Source organism: Archocentrus centrarchus, chromosome 13, assembly GCF_007364275.1.
Source record: "Archocentrus centrarchus isolate MPI-CPG fArcCen1 chromosome 13, fArcCen1, whole genome shotgun sequence".
Lineage (NCBI taxonomy): Eukaryota > Metazoa > Chordata > Actinopteri > Cichliformes > Cichlidae > Archocentrus > Archocentrus centrarchus.
In genome coordinates, this window is record NC_044358.1 from 8,979,231 (window position 1) to 8,996,097 (window position 16,867).

Consider the following 16,867-nt stretch of genomic DNA (forward strand, 5'->3'; position numbering starts at 1 on the left):
CAGCAGAGTCCCACGGACACTTTTTCTGCAGCAGATCAATACTTGGAGGACATTAAGCTCATTATCTGGATCAAGCTGGAAAAGTCAGTTTGTTCCAGCTGGTGTTCAGTCCATAATCAGGAACTCAGTTCTGCTGCAGTTCAGCTCGTTCTCAGGTTGCAGCTGCAGGTTGTTCACATTAAAGTGGATTTATTCTGCTTTTCCTTATTTCCTGTCATATACACTTGACTGCCAAATCTATTCGCTCGTCTGCCTTCACACACACACACACACATCAGTGCCATCCCATTCTTAATCCACAGGGTTTAATATGATGTCAGCCTACCTTTGCAGCTATAACAGCTTCATCTCTTCTGGGAAAGCTTTCCACAAGATTTAGGAGTGTTTATGGGAATTTCTGACCATTCTTCCAGAAGTGCATTTGTGAGGTCAGAAACTGATGTTTGACGAGAAGGCCTGGCTCACAGTCTCCGCTCTAATTCATCCCAAAGGTGTTCTATCAGGACTCAGGAACAGGAAGGGGCCATCCCCAAAATGTTCCCACAAAGTTGAGAGCATCGAAATTGTCCCAAATGTCTTGGTATGCTGAAGCATTAAGAGTTCCTTTCACTGGAATGAAGGGGCCAATCCCAACTCCTGAAAAACACCCCCACACCATAACCCCCCCTCCACCAAACTGTACACTTGGCACAATGCAGTCAGACAGGAACCGTTCTCCTGGCAACCACCAATCCCAGACTCCTCCATCAGATTGGCAGATGGAGAAATGTGATTCATCCCTCCAGACAACATCTGACGCTTTGCATTGACCTTGATGATGTAAGGCTTGGATGCAGCTGCTCAGCCATGGAAACCATTCCATGAAGCTCTCTGCACACTGTTCCTGAGCTGATCTGAAGGCCACATGAAGTTTGGAGGTCTGTAGTGATTGACTCTGCAGAAAGTTGGTGACCTCTGTGCACTATGACCCTCAGCATCCACTGACCCCACTCTGTGATTTTACGTGGCCTACCACTTCATGGCTGAGTTGTTGTCGTTCCCAGTGTCTTCCACTTTGTTATAATCCCACTAACAGCTGACTGTGGAATATTTAGTAGTGAGGAAATTTCACTACTGGACTTGTTGCACAGGTATCATCCTATCATGACATCACGCTGGAATTCACTGAGCTCCTGAGAGCGACCCATTCTTTCACTGATGTTTGTAGAAGCAGTCTGCATGCCTAGGTGCTTGGTTTACACACCTGTGGCCGTGGAAGTGACTGGAACACCTGAATTCAATCATTTGGATGAGTGAGCAAATACTTTGGGCAATATAGTGTATTTGACGTGGTGGCTGCTCATTTTAAACATGCCAAAAGTTTTAAATAGCAGTGAACCAGGAAAAATTTGGCTTAAAGGAGGAAGAACTAAAATGGCTTATTTCAGACAAATGAACTGAGCGGCTGCACCAAGGCCCAGCTTAAGATAATCAGGATTATTTTGGACTGTGAGTCATGCAGAGCAACACTAGTAGGAGGAGCTGAATAAGTTCATTTCAATTTCATTAATGTTAATGTTCAGTTGAGGCATTTATATTTCTGACTACTTTATTAGTTTAATTATTCAGGACAGCTGGGCATACCTGCCAGCTGACAGGCATGTTTATCGACAATGTTTATCGAATTTGCAGATTGACAGCTTGAATCTGTGGACACATGGATGTTCTCCCAGTTGGCATCACCAGATCGAGAAGACACCAACAGCACAAAAGTTGTGAAAACAAAACTTTTTTTTGTATCAGGCTGTAAACGTGTTTATTTCTGCTGTAAAGTTGGACCTTTTAACATGGGAGTCAATGGGGACCGAATCAATTAGAGACATCTGGTGGACATTAGAGGAACTGCAGCTTTTGCTACTTAGGTGGTTTAAGCCTGCATGAAATGAATAGAAATGTCATATTTCTTTTCAACATCTGAACTTTGGCTGGAGGTCTTTTAATGGTGTCATCTCGTCTCCTGCAGCAGTTTAATGGCAGCCAGCTCCTCCTGCTTTTGCAAATTTGACTGAAATTTGGTTTCATTTGCTGCGTTTTGATGAAGTGTCAATTAAACTGTTCCAAGTCTCTGTACAGGACAGGAAACTTATATCGGGCGTACAAAAATCAGAAGAGACACATCTTTTTGAATAAATCAATAAAGGAGCCTCTGGGATGGCCTGAAGTGCAGCTGAGTCCTCAGACAAAAAGCTGCTCTCCTCCACTGTGTGGGAGATGAACATAAATGGCAGGATGTGCTGAGCTCAGCATATGTGAGCCCCTCCCTGTCTTATGTTTTATGGCCTGGGCGTCTCCATCATTCCCGGCAGCACTCAGCTCTCCCTTTTTAAACAGGAAGCTTTATGTGGAACAACAACATCAGATTCAGTTTATGATCAATTTACAGTCCCAAAGCTTCACGTTCAGCGTGGAAATTTATTGATGGCTCGTTGCTTCATGCACGTGCTTTTAAAGAAGCAGGTGCTTCAGTAGAAGCAGAGGTCTGAGGCGAACAGGAAGTCATTTAAACATCATTTTCAAGCAGCTAGAGCTGAAATCTTTAAATAAAAACATTCATTTCTCGAGGGCTCTGCCTCCACGTGAGGATTTTCTGTCTGTAAACAAAAACAGTCATATTCAGTTTGGCTGTCAGTGATTGGTTGGCTGGTTTTGGGGGGTGAGTTTATTGACTTTTTATTTTGCTAATTGAGTATTCTGTGTAGGAGAAGAATTGGTACCACATTCTGGCCCATCAGACTCTTATGTGTCCAGACTTGTTAGTTCCTGTCATCACTGCTGCATGTTGTTATGAATGTGCACACCGGTAAATAATGATGTCAGACTTGTGGATTTTGCACATCACACGAAAGGTTTTTTCTATACTATGTTCAGACTCAGCTGAGAACACTTTTTAAAGCCTGTGTACGTCTTCTAAGGCTGATTGGATGGTTGGATTGGTTGATTCGGGTGAATGGATGAATCTATCAGTTACTGACCAAATGCACTGGCATTGGGGTCTTTGTGTGGGTGGAGGGAATATTCTTTGTTTGTATTTAGGGTCAGGGTCACATCTACCGCTTCAGAAGGAATTTTCACCTATTGGACATCTTATAACAGAAAACCATGAGGACAAAATGCCTGTACGAGGCAACATCTTCTAGCTTATGAATTTATGCTTGTTTAGTATGTGGATAAAATTAACCCTAGCCCTAAGTGATTCCCCAGGGCTGACCTGGTGGATAATAAGAGCTTAAACTCATAAATCAAACCACTCACAGCTTCAGCGTCCCAGTCTCATGCTTGTATAACGACTGGTGCTCACTGATGGACTGAACTCCAAACCTTATGTTTTGGTGAAAAGTAAAAGGAAATAATATTTGATGTGTGTCATTCTGAATGTTTATCATCTCATACTTGGATACCATTGGGTTCGGGTTACTTGTGATCATCCGCGAGAACGTAGACTGGAGGCCATCCAGTAAAAGAACATCTACTCAGCTCGTGTTCAGGTTTCATGGAAGGAGTTCATCCTCAACACAAAGCATTTCCTTCCAGAAGCAGGTCAGATATTCTGAGCCCTGTTTTCTGGGTGCAAACTCCCGGCACAAAAGCACGAGGCCGACACCAGAACTTTCCTGAACTGTTAGCAGGATTTCAGGTGGGGTGATCTTCGCCTGAGACCAGTCTGCACTCCTCATCAACCAGGTCACTGAAGCAACCATTCATGGGTGGGGTTAAGTTGCATTTTAGCCACCCAGCCGTAACCCTTTATAGTTTGCCGGTGGGTGTTAGAAGGTTAATAGAAGCAGAAATGCTGCCACTATACAAAGCACAAAATTAGCTTTAATATCACCTTAAAGCTAGGCGACTGTTGTGATTTGGAGCTATATAAATAAAGTTTAATTAAATTGAAAATTGAATTGAATATCAGACAGTTTGGACAACAGGTGCCGTCACTCTCAGGAAAAGGGTGTCCAGTGAAGTATGGGAACGTCTCAAAGCCACATTAGTGCATCTTGACTCTCAGTCTTTCGTTACAGGGTCTCAGAGATCTGAATCATTTTCCACTCCATCTTCTTGAACTCATCATTCTTGGCTGTGTGACAGATGTTCTCTCTCTTCCATTCCTGCAGTGAAAGCGTGTGGTTCAGGTTTCAGAGCAGGCTGTCCACAAATCCAAAGACTGGTGCTTGACTGTCCTCCTTGTGCCACAGTCTTTTTGGGCAGCTGCTCCCAAAGACAGGTTCACTTTAACCGAGGCCTGACGTCCAGCTAACGTCCGTCCAGCCATTTTTATGTAATTCTTGCCTGTTTGGACCCAAATGGAAGCTATAATGTTAACATGTGAAACTTCTGTGAACATCTGCACAAGTCACATTAAAATGTAAGCGTGAACCTGTTCTGCTCAGGTCCACGTGCATATATTTATTCTAAAAATATTCTTATAAAAATAAAAAATATATGGAGCTCAGGAGCTGGGGAAATAAAAAGAGAAAATCCTCATAACCTCAAAAGTCATAAATTTGCAAGTAGCTTTTTTTAGGCGGGGAGCCACTCTGGATGAACTTCATCACATCACCGAGTGATGAAGAACACAGTTTTTACCAGGACCACAGTCTGTTAATACTCACCATTCATTCAGTTAAAGTAGATTTTATGCTTATTTCCAGCTTTCCATGATTCACAGTTTAAAATCATCCTGGGCCTTTATCGTCTGTCTGAAACAAGCTTCTCCTCCTTCAGGCCAACGTTTTTCTGATAACTAAGTTATAAAGAAGTCAGAAGTATGAACTTTTTAGTGGCAACAGCTGAATTAACATGAATATTAACATAAGCTAAATTAAAGTGGAGCCATTCTATTTTCCAGCTTCTTCTTTTTATTCGTAGACTCTTAACAGAGGAGCTTTGCATGACTCACAGTTCAAAATAATCCTTCTTTCTCTTATTTTGGGCCTCTCAGTTCATCCACTGCATGAAACAAGTTGATTTAGTTGCCAACTTTCATCTGATTGGTTGCCCCTCATAGACAGAAGGTGGGTGGGGCTTCCTTGCCTGAGTTGTGTTACTCAGAACATTGGCTCTCTATAACAGCACAAAGATCAAAGAGTAGATAACCCTTTGTGAAACTGAGTGCTGTGAGCGGCCTGCAGCCTGAGCTTTGGGCTCACAGCGATGACTGTACATTCACTGATCTCATTATTAGAAACTTTGGCCATGTTTAATATGAACATCCACCATTAGCAGAGACAGGACAAAGAGGAGGTTATGGTCTGCATCTGTACATCTACAACATGCTTGGTTTGTGACTTTTGGCTCTATTTATGATATTTAGGAGAAGCGCGGTGATCCAGCTCAGCAGTGTATAATGGCATCAGTTACAGGACTGTTGCTGCTTTATCTGGGGTTGGAACAATTGCTTAGTTATTTTGATAGCTGATTAATATCTGTGATTTTGTTAAGTCTGCATGCAAACACTGAAGGATTTCTGAGGTGAGGATTTGATGCTTTTTTGTCTGAAGTTGTGACCTTGGACTCTGAAAAGCTGAAGCAGCCTTTTTTTCTTCCTACTTTCTGGCACAGAATATATAATAAATACATACTGTTTACTGAAAGTAATCAGCAGACCTGCTGCAGCTCCGGCATTATTATCAGAGAGCCTGGTGTCACCTCTGCATCAACAAACAGGACAGTGTGCAAAAAAAACGTGGCATAGTCCTTTAAGAGTATCGCCATGGAGACAGTGTGAAGGGGCGAGAAACGGTGTGTGTCATAGAGAGAGAGGAGCGAGCGAGCGAGCTTAACCTTAAAGTGTATCGTCATGTAGTTGGAGAGAGAGTCAGCAGACCTTTCAATTATTTATGAGGCTCCTCTGGAGATGGTCTCTGCAACACACACACACACACACACACACACACACACACACACACACACACACACACACACACACACACACTGCTGTAGATCTGGGTTGATGAACAGTCTAATGTAATGCGGCGGTGTGGCTGCTGCAGCTGAGCAGGATGGCTGTCTCTGCTGCATTAACGCTCCCATCAAACCCTCTGCAGCTCCAGCAGCTTCCTGCATCCATGAGCGCTTACCCTGTCAAAATAAGAGCCCCCACCTGCGGCCTCTCACCTGTTTGTAAAGGATCGGTCTAGTGTCATTGTTTTGCTGTCCACATTTCACCTGTGGAGATGTGTGTGTTAAAGTATAGTCATGCGATGTTTTCAGCTAAGAAAGTGTCCCTGAGATCTGCCTTGAGACGTAAAATCTAGAGCTGGCATTAATAAATCATAACTTTATATAGAGTCTGTGGCTCTGACCTACAAGGGAGCCAGAAACGACCTCAGAATGTGATGGTAGTGCCTAAAATTAGTCCAGCCTAAAAGTAACACATGCGTGGACTTGTTTTCAGCAGCACTTTGAGATGTTTCTAATTTTAGCGATACTGATCAGCTGAAAGAAGGCAGGCCTACGTGTTTGTTTAATACGCGTGTTGAAGGATCCTGGTCAAAAATGACTCCACGATTCCTCACAGTGATGCTCCAGAGTAGGAATCTGACCTGTGGAACGCCTTCATTCATTTCTCCATCTCTGAGTGAAGTTTCAGCTTCAGGTTCCACCTTTAGCTCAGAGACAGGTTGAAACAGTTTATTTGCTGAGCATTGAGAGTTCAGCACACGGCGTCAGGCTGCAGCAGATGAGAAATGAAGTGAGAAATGCTTCTAATAACTCATTAATTTAAGGTGCTGGAACACACACCTGATAAAGACCATACTTTGACCTTAGCTCAGCACGCCACTCTGTAACAGATTACCAATTAGAGCAGCTGTTCCCCAAATCTGATGATTGATCTTTTGATTATCTTGTTACAGCTGATCCTCAGTGAACAGCTTGGACACCTGATGCTGCTTCACTTTAGTTTTTTTTTTCTCAGCCTTTAATAACAAGCTTAGAATCAAAAGTAGGTCAGAAAATGACGAATGATGCTTCGTTTTTAAGTCCAATCACTCGTGTTCTGATTTTTAAATGTAAATATTGACGGCAATTTTCAACTTAATTTTGTTACCGTGTTTATTGTAACGACTGTAGTACCTTCATTGCCCAGCTCACAGAGCCTGTCCCGGGGTTTGATCCTCTATCTGAATCCAGCTCCCTGCCCATTGAACCTCTGTCTCACTGGCTGCCCCGTGCAAACAGAAGGTTTGAACAGCAGGTGGGAGGGACTTCAGACATGACCATATTAAGGATGTCTTCTCTCTGTGACATCACACAGATCCAAGAGTAGGAAAAAACTGTGCAACTAGGAGTTTAGAGCAGTCTGAGCTTTTGCTGTACATGCACAGAGCTCATCATTAGAAACTATGCATTTTGATATGACCATCATAGAGTTATCATAGAGTATGAAGGCAGGAATTCTCAATTTCTTCTTCTCCTCTGTGTTTAGCAGCAGCTCAAAGTTCTGTTTTCCCTCCACCAGATTTTCCCTGCTGTGGTTTGTGTTACTGAGCCCTGTGGTGTCAGGCTCTGTCCTTTTCTTCTTCTTCTTCTTCCTGTGAAGCTCTCTGTAAAGCCTGCTGCAGAAAGCTGCCCTCTCACTGCAGGTTCTTACTGTTAATATAAACTCAGCAGACAGAACCGAGCCCGCTGACAGCTGATTGGTTCATTGTTCACTGAGGGAAACATGGATGCAGTGGGATGGACCATCTGCCCCCCCCCCCCCCCCCCCCCCCTTTCCCTGTCACACCCTGATGCCTGCTCTGCTGCTGCACTGCGCCCCCTGCTGGCCACACAGGGAACAGACTGCAGCAGCTCAAGGCTGCAGCTGAAAAACAAACACACATCCTCACTGTCTGAGACAAAAGGAAGCAGGACGAGCCCAGCTGCTGGTCAGCTGTTTGCTTTGAGCCAACACTCCTATGATCAGAGGATATGAAGGTTCAAACATGATGATGTGATGATGATGATGATATACATGTAAATAGACTAAACTCACAGGAGCTTACAGTGCAGGTGGAGAGGCACAGAGACTATTTTTATAGAAATCTTTGTCATCAGAAGCAAATATAGAAATGACCAGTGTGGAAAATCACTAAGTATTCATATACTGTTTCGCTGCTGTGTACTTTTACTGCACCAGATTTCAGAGAGACACATCACAGTGTAGAGTTACTTCACATGAAGAGAATGACGTTGTAATAAACACAAAACTGTAAAGGATGGAAGGATCTTTGCCTTCAGATGTCGTCACACTTTAAATCGATTACACGAGTTCAGTTAAAACACCGTTTGTGGCCAAAATCAATAATAATAACCACATTTATGCTCGCATTAACGTTTGGTCCTCTCACCTGCCTCTCAGCTGTCAGCGTGTTAGCAGCTCTCCAGAAAACACGACGGAAAAAAGATGGACACTGTGATGTCAGCCATTGGTTTCTGTATTCTGCATTTAGGATTCACTTTTTTTTTTTCAATTGCTGGCTCTATATGATGTCATAGAAAGGGGATGACCTTATATGGTCATCATCCTCAGGCGTGCAGTAGCCACCTGCTGTTCAGTCTTTGAGTTTACAAGGGGACAGACAGAGGAGGAACTGAGAGGCTGCACCAAGCTCAGTATCAGATAAATAAATAATATTTTCAGCTGCAATCATGCAGAGCTGGAAATGATCATGATGAGCTCATTTTCATGAGGTACAGATGGGAATAAAGTGGCTGCTGAGCTGAAGCAAATCAAACATCTGAACAGATTTTAGAGACGTGTCAGTGAAAGGTCTGACATCATTTGGATCCTGTTGTTATAAAGGTGAAGAACTGGGATATCTCCAGGAATATCTTAAATATTATTTATTTATAACTTTATACACAAAGATTTTATGTGAAGTAAAACAAATACTTGGGGGAAATCTTCAGTATTGATTTGGATGTTTAAAATATTTGGTATCACCTTACTCCCATCAGAGCTGCCTCCCCGCTCTCCTTCATCACTGACACGCTGCTTTAAAGCTCACAGATGTGATACTGCAGTGTTTCTCCCAGAAAGCCAAAGTCTGTGTGTGCACAGACTCTCTGATCAGCTGCAGACTTCATTTCATCAAATCCTGACACGACTTCAGCTGAACATTTCCTCCTTTAAAGAAGAAATTCCTGTAAGTCAAACTGCAGCCACTTTGCTCCACCGGAGCTGCTTGTTGGTGGTAGAACTGCTCCAGAAACCCCGTCGGGATCTGCATCCAACCATCTCCGCTTTCCTAAATCAATACTCTGACATCACAGATAACTTCACATCCAGATTTAGAACAGATTTTGAAATAGGACTAAAAGGAGTTACTGATTCCAGCAGATGTCTAGCAGTGGGTTTTTTTGGCACAGTGGGGGGCTGATAGTCTGTGCTTATTGGGAACCAGGTGATCTGAAACACAGAATCTGGAGGAAAAGGATACCTAAAGATTTCTGATTTAATTTTGTAGCCCGTTTTTTTTTTTTTTTTTTTTCTGGAGTTCTAGCGACAAATCACAGCTTATCAGTCTTTGAGTGCATGCAGGTAAATAATCCATGTGGAGAGGAAAAGAGAGCATGCTTTTTCTTTTGTTTTAAAGCCTGTCATGTTTGTCAGTTTTCATAATCAGAATCATGATCCAAATGCATTGTACCAAACTTATTTGCTTTCACAAGAAGAGCTCTATAAGTTCTCTATAAGCTACTCTTGTTAAAGTTTGTCTTTTTCTTTTATTTATTCATTCATTTTGATCATTGTTCCAACAATATGACAGCCAGGTCCGACAGGCAGGAAGGAAAGAGTAAGGAACGAGCGAGAGAGGAGAGAAATGAAAAAAAAGAGAGAGGGGAGAAAACAAAAGAAATGGGACAGAGCTAGATACACATATATAAACATATTCGCATATGGTGTGTGTGTGTGTGTGTGTGTGTGTGTGTGTGTGTGTGTGTGTGTGTGTGTGTGTGTGTGTGTGTCATAAAACGTACTCAATAATGAGGGCGAGAAGCTGCAACAATGCCTCCCGGGATCTAGAGGTAAGACCCAGGGGAGCCGGGCCATCCACAGCCCACAGAACTCAGAAGACCTGCAGCCACACATCCCGATGCTAACCACGCACACACCCCAGAGGAGGAAGGAGAGACACCCTAGACGGAGCTCCCACGGCCAAAGGGCAAAGAGCCCTAGAGAGCCAGAGTCGATGAGCAACCAACCCCCACGCCAGCATGAGCTGAGAACGCGGCCCCGAGGCCCCGGGCACCCAAGAACCGCTCGACACCCAGCGGAGCCACCCCCAGGCAACAGCCCCCAAGGGAGCTGGCCAACAGCCACGCCAAGACATTCAGCCACGCACCCCGAGACCCACAGGCACAAACATCCCAGGGGAGACGGCAACGGTCAGAGGGGAACGGTAGGGAGGGGTAAATCCTGCCCTCCACAACCATGTCCCACAGGGGCACACAAACCACAGTCATAGACACAGACACACATATATGCCAGTCACACACTCACTCACAGACTCACACACACACACACGCAGACACACACACACACACCTTACATGGACATGAAGTGTGGGTGAGCAGGTACCAGCACCGAGCTAGCAGCAACCCAGGGAAGCAGCCGACCCTGCCCCGAACCAGTAGCCAGTCCCCACCACTGGTGGGGTGAGAGCATGATTTTTCTGAGATACAATCTGGAAACCATCAATTATCCATGACTGACAAACTGCAAGACTTGAAGAAGTTTTCTGACATCCACTCCCCCAGATTGCAAGCCAGCTTAGATATCGAAGAGCCAGTTAATTAAGAGAATAATATACAGAGAGAGTTATGTAAATAACCAAAGGGGTAAAAAAATCAAAGCAGTTGAGGTAGATCTCAAAATAAATGGAGGTTTAGTTAGTGATGAGGGTCAGTCAGAAATAAACCAGGTTTTTTGGATACAACCAAAAAGGAGAGGCTCCTTAACGAAACCCTTGAGTCAAATATAATAAGGCCGGGAAACTTTAAATTTAACTATATATGCTGTGTTTAACTCTTTGAAGCGTCAGTATTAGCTTTTTTTTTTTTCTGCTGTGTAGGTTTTAAAAGGCTCCAACAGCACAAACACAGTCCAGAGGTTAATTTCAGGGACTCCAGTTAGCTGAGGTGAAGCCTAGCAGCTACAGCCACCTGTGTCACCATCCACCTGTCAGTCAAAGAGGCCATGACCCTAATAATGCAAACTTTAAGCTTTAATACAATTTAAACAGGAGAGTAATAAAAACATGCACAGTTGCTATGAAGGGGAAATGAGCTCTAGAGACTAAAGCAGTTTGTGGATCAGGCTGTAAACATGTTTGAGTCTGTGGGGACTGAGTCCCTGTGGAGCCTCTGCTGGACGATAGAGGAACTGCAGCTTTGGTGCGTTGAGTATTTTGCTTTCTTGGTTTAAGGTTATAAAATCTGTGTAGTGGCTCACTGTTGCCCCCTGCTGCTGTGGAGTGTTGTCTGTGGTTTTACCTGATATCTGTTTTTCCCTCCTTGGGGACTCGTACCATTTTAAAAGGGTCGGGTTCAGCAGCCAAAATAAGTAACAGTTGTTTTTACAACTGAAAAACGAGCCTTTGGAGCTTTATGAAGTTGCTGAGGTTTGATTTACGCTGCTTTACATAAGCAGGAGCTGCTGCTGTAATCTGACCCCCCCTCTGTGATTTATCAGGCCCGCAGCAAACAGTGACACAACTGCTGCTCCGGACAGGAAATCATATTTTAAACTCACTCACTGATTGAATGAGTCAGAGGTGGAGCTGGGTGGGGACATTCGTGACATGCTGTGACATCTAAAATCTTTCGAGGAGGCCACACACGAGTGCTTTGTGTTTACTACGAGTGCTGCCTGCTGTTTGCTGTCAGTGTTTCTCTCGGTATTAATGTAACAGCAGCTGTGTGTCGTCACGTGGAGGCGTGTGCAGCAGACACACTCCTCTGAGCCTCCTCTGACTGTGTTTAACAGTGACTGGCTCTCACTGACAGATCAAGTGGCTCCCTCATTGATTAGCGTCCTGATTGACTGACTGATTAACTGACTGAAGCTTCGGTCTGAGTCAGCTTGCCGCCTGCCATGACCCGTTATCGCAGCCTGTTTCGTCGTTTGCTGTCCAGAGACAGTAAAGGAGAGGAGGCAGAAGAGGAGGAGGGCAGCGTGCACAAAGAGAGCAGCCAGCAGGGTGAGTCCTCGGGGGACACACCTGTGTCGTCTCTCATTAATAATCATTTCACTGCTAGTGATCAGAGCTGGTGAAAGCAGAGGAAGGGTGACTCAGAAACATGATATGGTGTGAAGACAGAGTTGTGATATCATTTTAGCTTCAAATGCATGCTCTCTAATTTTATCACATATTTCAGATGATAGAAATATGCACAAAATCAGGTCCGATTTATTTTACGTTTCTTCTGTCTTTTGTTGCATGAGGCTGTCTGATGAGTCTCCATCAGCTTCTGGAAGCTGTGGCTCCCCTTTCCTTTCCTGAAACTAAACCCTGAAATTTTCCAGAAGAGTTTCAGAGGTCTTCTTTTACAAGCTGGAAATGTGTTCTGGAAAATTACTGTTGTGTTTATAGCAGCAGGTGGAGCAGCTGAGGGAACATCTGTATGATTTTTAGCGCTAATGATCGGGGATGGCTGGCAGGCCAGGGAGATAGATCAGAGTGTCATCTACATATAAACTTATTTTTAGTCTGTGTAGCTTGCTGTGATAGCATACATTAATAACTACATGATGTAAGATGCTGTCCTCATACAGAGCCTTGTGGAACACCATCATTTAAGTGTAAAACATCCCCAAAACCAGGGACATCAAGAAAATCATGGAGGTATATTCTGACTGCGACGGCCCAGAGAGAAAATCTGATCTCTGCTTCTTCTTTTAAACGATAGTATGACACAAACTGACTCCTCCTCATCTTCACCTACAGTTGTCATCAAACCCTCTAATGTCAAAGAAAAAGCTGCTCTGAGCTAAACTGACAGAAAAAAGACTGAGAAACACTGATACCATCAGGTCAAACTGGGAATTGCAACGCTGACTTCAATACTGAGTGTCGCTTCAGTTAAACTTATTTTGAAGCTTAAAACTTGGATATCTGCATTAAAAACACAGCCTTGTTCGTTTTCTTTTGGGTGCTCACTTCAGGGGTCGCCACAGCAGATCATCTGCCTCCATCTCAGCCTATCCCAGCATCCTCCTCTGTCACACCAACCCTCTGCATGTTCTCCTTCACTACATCCATGAATCTTGTCTGTGGTCTTCCTCTTTTCCTCCCACCTAGCAGCTCCATCTTCATCATCCTTCGTCCAGTATATTCACTATCCCTCCCCTGCACATGTCCAAACCATCTCAGCCTCTCCTCTGACTTTGTCTGCAAACTGCTCGACCTGAGCTGTCCCTGTGATGTCCTCGTTTCTAATCCTGTCCATCCTGGTCCCTCCCATGAAGATCTTAACATCTTTAGCTCTTGTAGCTGTGTGCACTCACCATGAGGAACACAAATAACTGAAATATGTGCTTTTTTCATCTTTAGAGTTTTTTTTGTTCTTCTTTCTGTTCGGGGTGAATCAGCAGTCAACCTACACATGGTTTTTGTGTTGTTGTTGAGTTTTGGTCCTTTTGTATTTGTTGGGTTTCGGTGGCAGTTTTGATGGTGTTATTTCAGTCTGCCAGTTGTTTCCCTGTTGGTATTAAAGATGGATGCAGTGGTAAAAGGGAGGTGTTTTAAATTTGATTTCTTAATTTAAACTTTTAAATGGCCACCAGGGGGCGATACCTGTGGTTGCAAAAACACTTCTGGTCCTATAGAAGTGTATGGAGAAAACGGTGCTCTGCCCTGACCTCTGCAAACTGTCCTGGGGGAAACATTACACGCGTTTAGTAAATTTTGGTCGTTCTGTTTGAGAAACGAGGATTATCCAGGACTGACTGTGAAACCACGTGCTCATTGGCTAACAACTTACAACTGATGAGTCGTTAGCCAATGAGCGTGCAGTTTCACAGTCAGCTCCACCTCGTTTGTCACATCTGGTTTTAAAACACCGAGATGGTGGATGGTGTCGCAGTGGGCGTGTCCACCTTTTACAGTGCGTTCCTCCCTCTGTGTGATCTTGTTGGTTTTCTTGTGTCATATTTCAGGTTTTCGGTCTCATTGTCTTCACCTGTGTTGATTATGTTACGTTATTGTCATGCTGCACGCAAGGCACACAACGAAATGATCGTTCCAGATCATTCATCAGAGACGAGCATCTGCGGTCATGCAGCCAGAGACTGGCGCTACTGTTAGGCAATGTGGTTTAAGTGTCTTGCCCAAGGACACTGTGTAGCGTGTCAAACCCTCTGTGACCTTCTGTTTTCCATCGCTCTGTATATTTTTTGGATTACCGTATTTACTTTTTGGAGTTTGTGGGCTTTGGACTTTTCCATGAGCTCTTAAAGCTTGTGTTGTGTTCTTTGTTAAATTGTTCTGTCAGTGGTGTTTGGGTCCTCTAACACACCCCTCGTCACTGTCGTTACCAGCAGGCTGCATGCCATTGGCTGTCTGGAGGACTGCACTGTAGTCTCAGCTTTGGTTGAATTCCCACGATCCCTGTCTGTGTAGCCAGGGTGCTACCAGTACACACCATAAATCCCACATTCATCATCCTGGGTCACCAAAGGCTGCAGAGTCTGGCTGTAAACTGCAGAAATGACAGTAAGCCAGAGATGGCAGATTTGCAGTAAACAAAGAAGCGAATAAGTCGTGAAAGGTAATAAAAGATACGAGTGTGTTTGTCTGACGGGGATTTAAATTTGAAGAAGAAAGTGAGTGTGAAGCTCTGAATGCTTTTACCATAACTTTGAGTCAAAGCTGGAACCAAATTAATGTGCACAAAGCTGTGAAATGTGTGTATCTTATGTTGTGTTGAGTTTTTGCAGGTTGTGGTCCGGTTGGATCTGTGCTGCATGTGTAATGCAAATGACATGCAGCAGCATGCAAATTCCTGCTCTGCCCATTCATACGTAAACGAACCAAACCAACGAGTCCTCGCTTCAGGAACATGCTGGATACCTGTAACAGCTTTTGAATGAAACCGTCTCACTCGTATAAATGACAACACACTTCTATAAAACACCAGTTTATTCTCACGATGCTCTTCATAAGCTGTGTTTTTCAGTGAAATTCAGCCTGTAGAGTAGCTAGATGCTGTCACAGTATAAAGTACAGTATCAGAAATGCAGTGAAGGATCAAAAACCAGCAGCGTACTCAAGTAAAAGTAACTCTGCAGCCTCGTCGCGTCCTCACATGTCCGGTATCATAGTAGATTATAAATATCAGCGTTAAGGTCTCAGTATCTCACACCTTCATCAGCTCATGACCAACAAATTCTCACATCACCAAAATATCGTTTATATATAAACATGCAAACACATCAGCTGGTCGGCATCAGGAACAGAAGACTCTGCTGTCCTTCATTTAAAGTGCGGACAGCAAGAAGTCTGATTTTTAACCTGCACATGTGGACTCATCACAGCAGAGTCCAGTAATAACCAGTCCTCGTGTTTTTGGGTCCCAGCAAAGTGGCTGAAAAACAAAGTGCCCAAAGCTGCAGTTCCTCTAATGTCCAGCAGAGGCTCCACAGTGAGTCACTCCCATAGACTCCCATGTTAAAACTTCACAGCAGAAATCAACATGTTTACAGCCTGATACAGAAGCTGCTCAGACCAACTGTGGGGGTGGGGTGGGGGGTGTTATAACTCACCTGTTTAAATTGGATTAAGACTTAATGTTTGCATTATTAGACTCAAGGTTTTCATTAACATGCCGGCTGTTGTCAAGTGTTTCCATTAAGTGTCCTTGAGTTTGTCCAGCAGGAGGGCTTATGACAAGTAGGAGGGAACACTGTGGAAAGAAGGCAGCAGCTTCTGTAAATTAAGTGGAAAATTGCTCTGGCGGTCAGACGGGCTCATCCTACGACTGCTGTGGCAGAGCTGAGCTCTAACACAGGCTAACAATACTTAAAAACATACACAACAGCCCCCACTGAAGCCCTCGCTCCTGAGGGTTATGATGCTGATTCAGCTTTGTGGTGATTTTAGAGGCTGCACTTTGATATGACTGGAAGGAACCTCCAAAGTGATGAAAAGCACATCTTTAAAACAAAACACTCGACTTTGACTTATGGAGGATTTCCTGCAAATTCAGGCTGAATTACTTTAGCCAGGCGTACCTGATGAACTGGAGGTACTTTCAGAGAAACCCGGGTGAGTTTTTGGGCCAGACTTTGGAGTGTTCTCGTTTAAGTTTTGAAGGCTTCGCTGTCGACGGCACGGGGGGGGGAAAAAATGAGCCGAGAGCAACATTTCCAGCCGTGTGACAGAAACAGAACATGCTAACTAAAATTAGCACACACCTCTGTGAGCGCGTGTGTGTGTGTTATATTTACAGCTTCGTGTATTTCTGTCTGAGCAGCTGTTAGTCTCCTCAGCTCTGTCAGCACTTTGTATTTCTCCTGCTCGACTCTGGCCCGGAGACCCGTTCATATCAAGTAACTCTGGACTGAATCTCTTAGAAATCACAGACACGCTGATGTAAAGCCAAACGGCAGCTCTGTTCTTTACAGTCCTGTGAAAAAGACTCAAGCCTTTATGCTTTGAAGGAAAATGGGAAATGGGTGCAGCAGTTTACTAAAGCATGCAAACATACGTGAAAGTAGAGAATATGAGGCAAAAACTGAGAGTGTAACGAGCTTGAAAGTTTAAAGTATTTGGTGTGACCTCCTTCAGCACAGTCTGAACCCTCTGAGGCAGCTCTCTGTCATTCCTTTAAGCAGTCTTCAGGAACA

At 44.0% G+C, this 16,867-nt stretch overlaps 1 protein-coding gene across 2 annotated transcripts in view; it reads left to right on the forward strand.

Annotated features, from left to right (window-relative positions):
• The window catches only part of LOC115790593 (fibroblast growth factor 12), a 66,488-nt gene that overhangs the window by 7,029 nt on the left and 42,592 nt on the right, over window positions 1-16,867 (forward strand). Inside the window, exon 1 of one of the 2 annotated variants that reach the window (XM_030744424.1) lies at window positions 11,985-12,221. The exons of the other annotated variant lie outside the window; for it this stretch is intronic. Within the exon in view, the coding sequence (XP_030600284.1) occupies window positions 12,116-12,221 (106 nt within the window). The 5' untranslated portion in view covers window positions 11,985-12,115. Of the gene's footprint in view, window positions 1-11,984; window positions 12,222-16,867 lie in introns of those variants that run through there. 2 annotated transcript variants of the gene reach the window in all.